Raw genomic sequence first — 672 nt, forward strand, 5'->3', positions numbered from 1 at the left:
TATATACATATATATATCGGGATGTACACAACTTGGGAAGCAATTGCACAAAGTGTAAGAATATACGTATACATACATATACATATGTTTACACATACTTCCTACACATGAAGGAAGAAACATGCATAAGGGCTCAAATTAATCCTCACGTGAGAGTTTAAAATAGCTTGCATTAATAGAAAATTAGATTGTTTAAAGGTACGTATAACCTACCATAAGACGCGGCCGTGAGGTAGTGAAGTTGATCAGCAATGGCGTCAGCTGGTGCAGACGGCACAATCAGTCGGTGCAACGCAATCACATCCTCGTACCGCTGGGTTTCGAAGAGAGCAGCCGATGTCGAATGCAGAAGCACGTAGTCCATGCTATAAGAATCCGGCTGTAAATGGGTATGATTACGAAATTAATATCCATTCACTGAATCAAGTACGCGTGTGCTTAGCAAACCTATGTGCGGACATGATTCACCATCTCTGTAGTAAATGACGGAAAAGGCAATAAGAGAGGATGTAGGCATAAACTTTATGCTAGTGTGGAATCCTATTAGCTAAGTAAGGGTATCTCACAATTATATTTGGGTGTGAGTATGTCACATACGTTCTTTGTGTGCGTGTCGTATGTCCGGAAAAACACATTTATATGAGTACTAATATAAATATAAATATAAATACA

The 672-nt window shown here is 38.8% G+C and overlaps 1 protein-coding gene across 1 annotated transcript; it reads right to left on the minus strand.

Annotated features, from left to right (window-relative positions):
* Window positions 1-213: 213 nt before the first annotated feature.
* Window positions 214-364, minus strand: SARC_18013 (hypothetical protein; the record flags this gene model as incomplete). Its single annotated transcript, XM_014287906.1, has 1 exon — window positions 214-364. A coding segment is annotated over one exon (151 nt), but the record flags the coding sequence as incomplete, so codon positions are not given.
* Between the last annotated feature and the right edge of the window lie 308 nt (window positions 365-672).

The sequence above is a fragment of the Sphaeroforma arctica genome (assembly GCF_001186125.1).
Source record: "Sphaeroforma arctica JP610 unplaced genomic scaffold supercont1.13204, whole genome shotgun sequence".
NCBI lineage: Eukaryota > Ichthyosporea > Ichthyophonida > Sphaeroforma > Sphaeroforma arctica.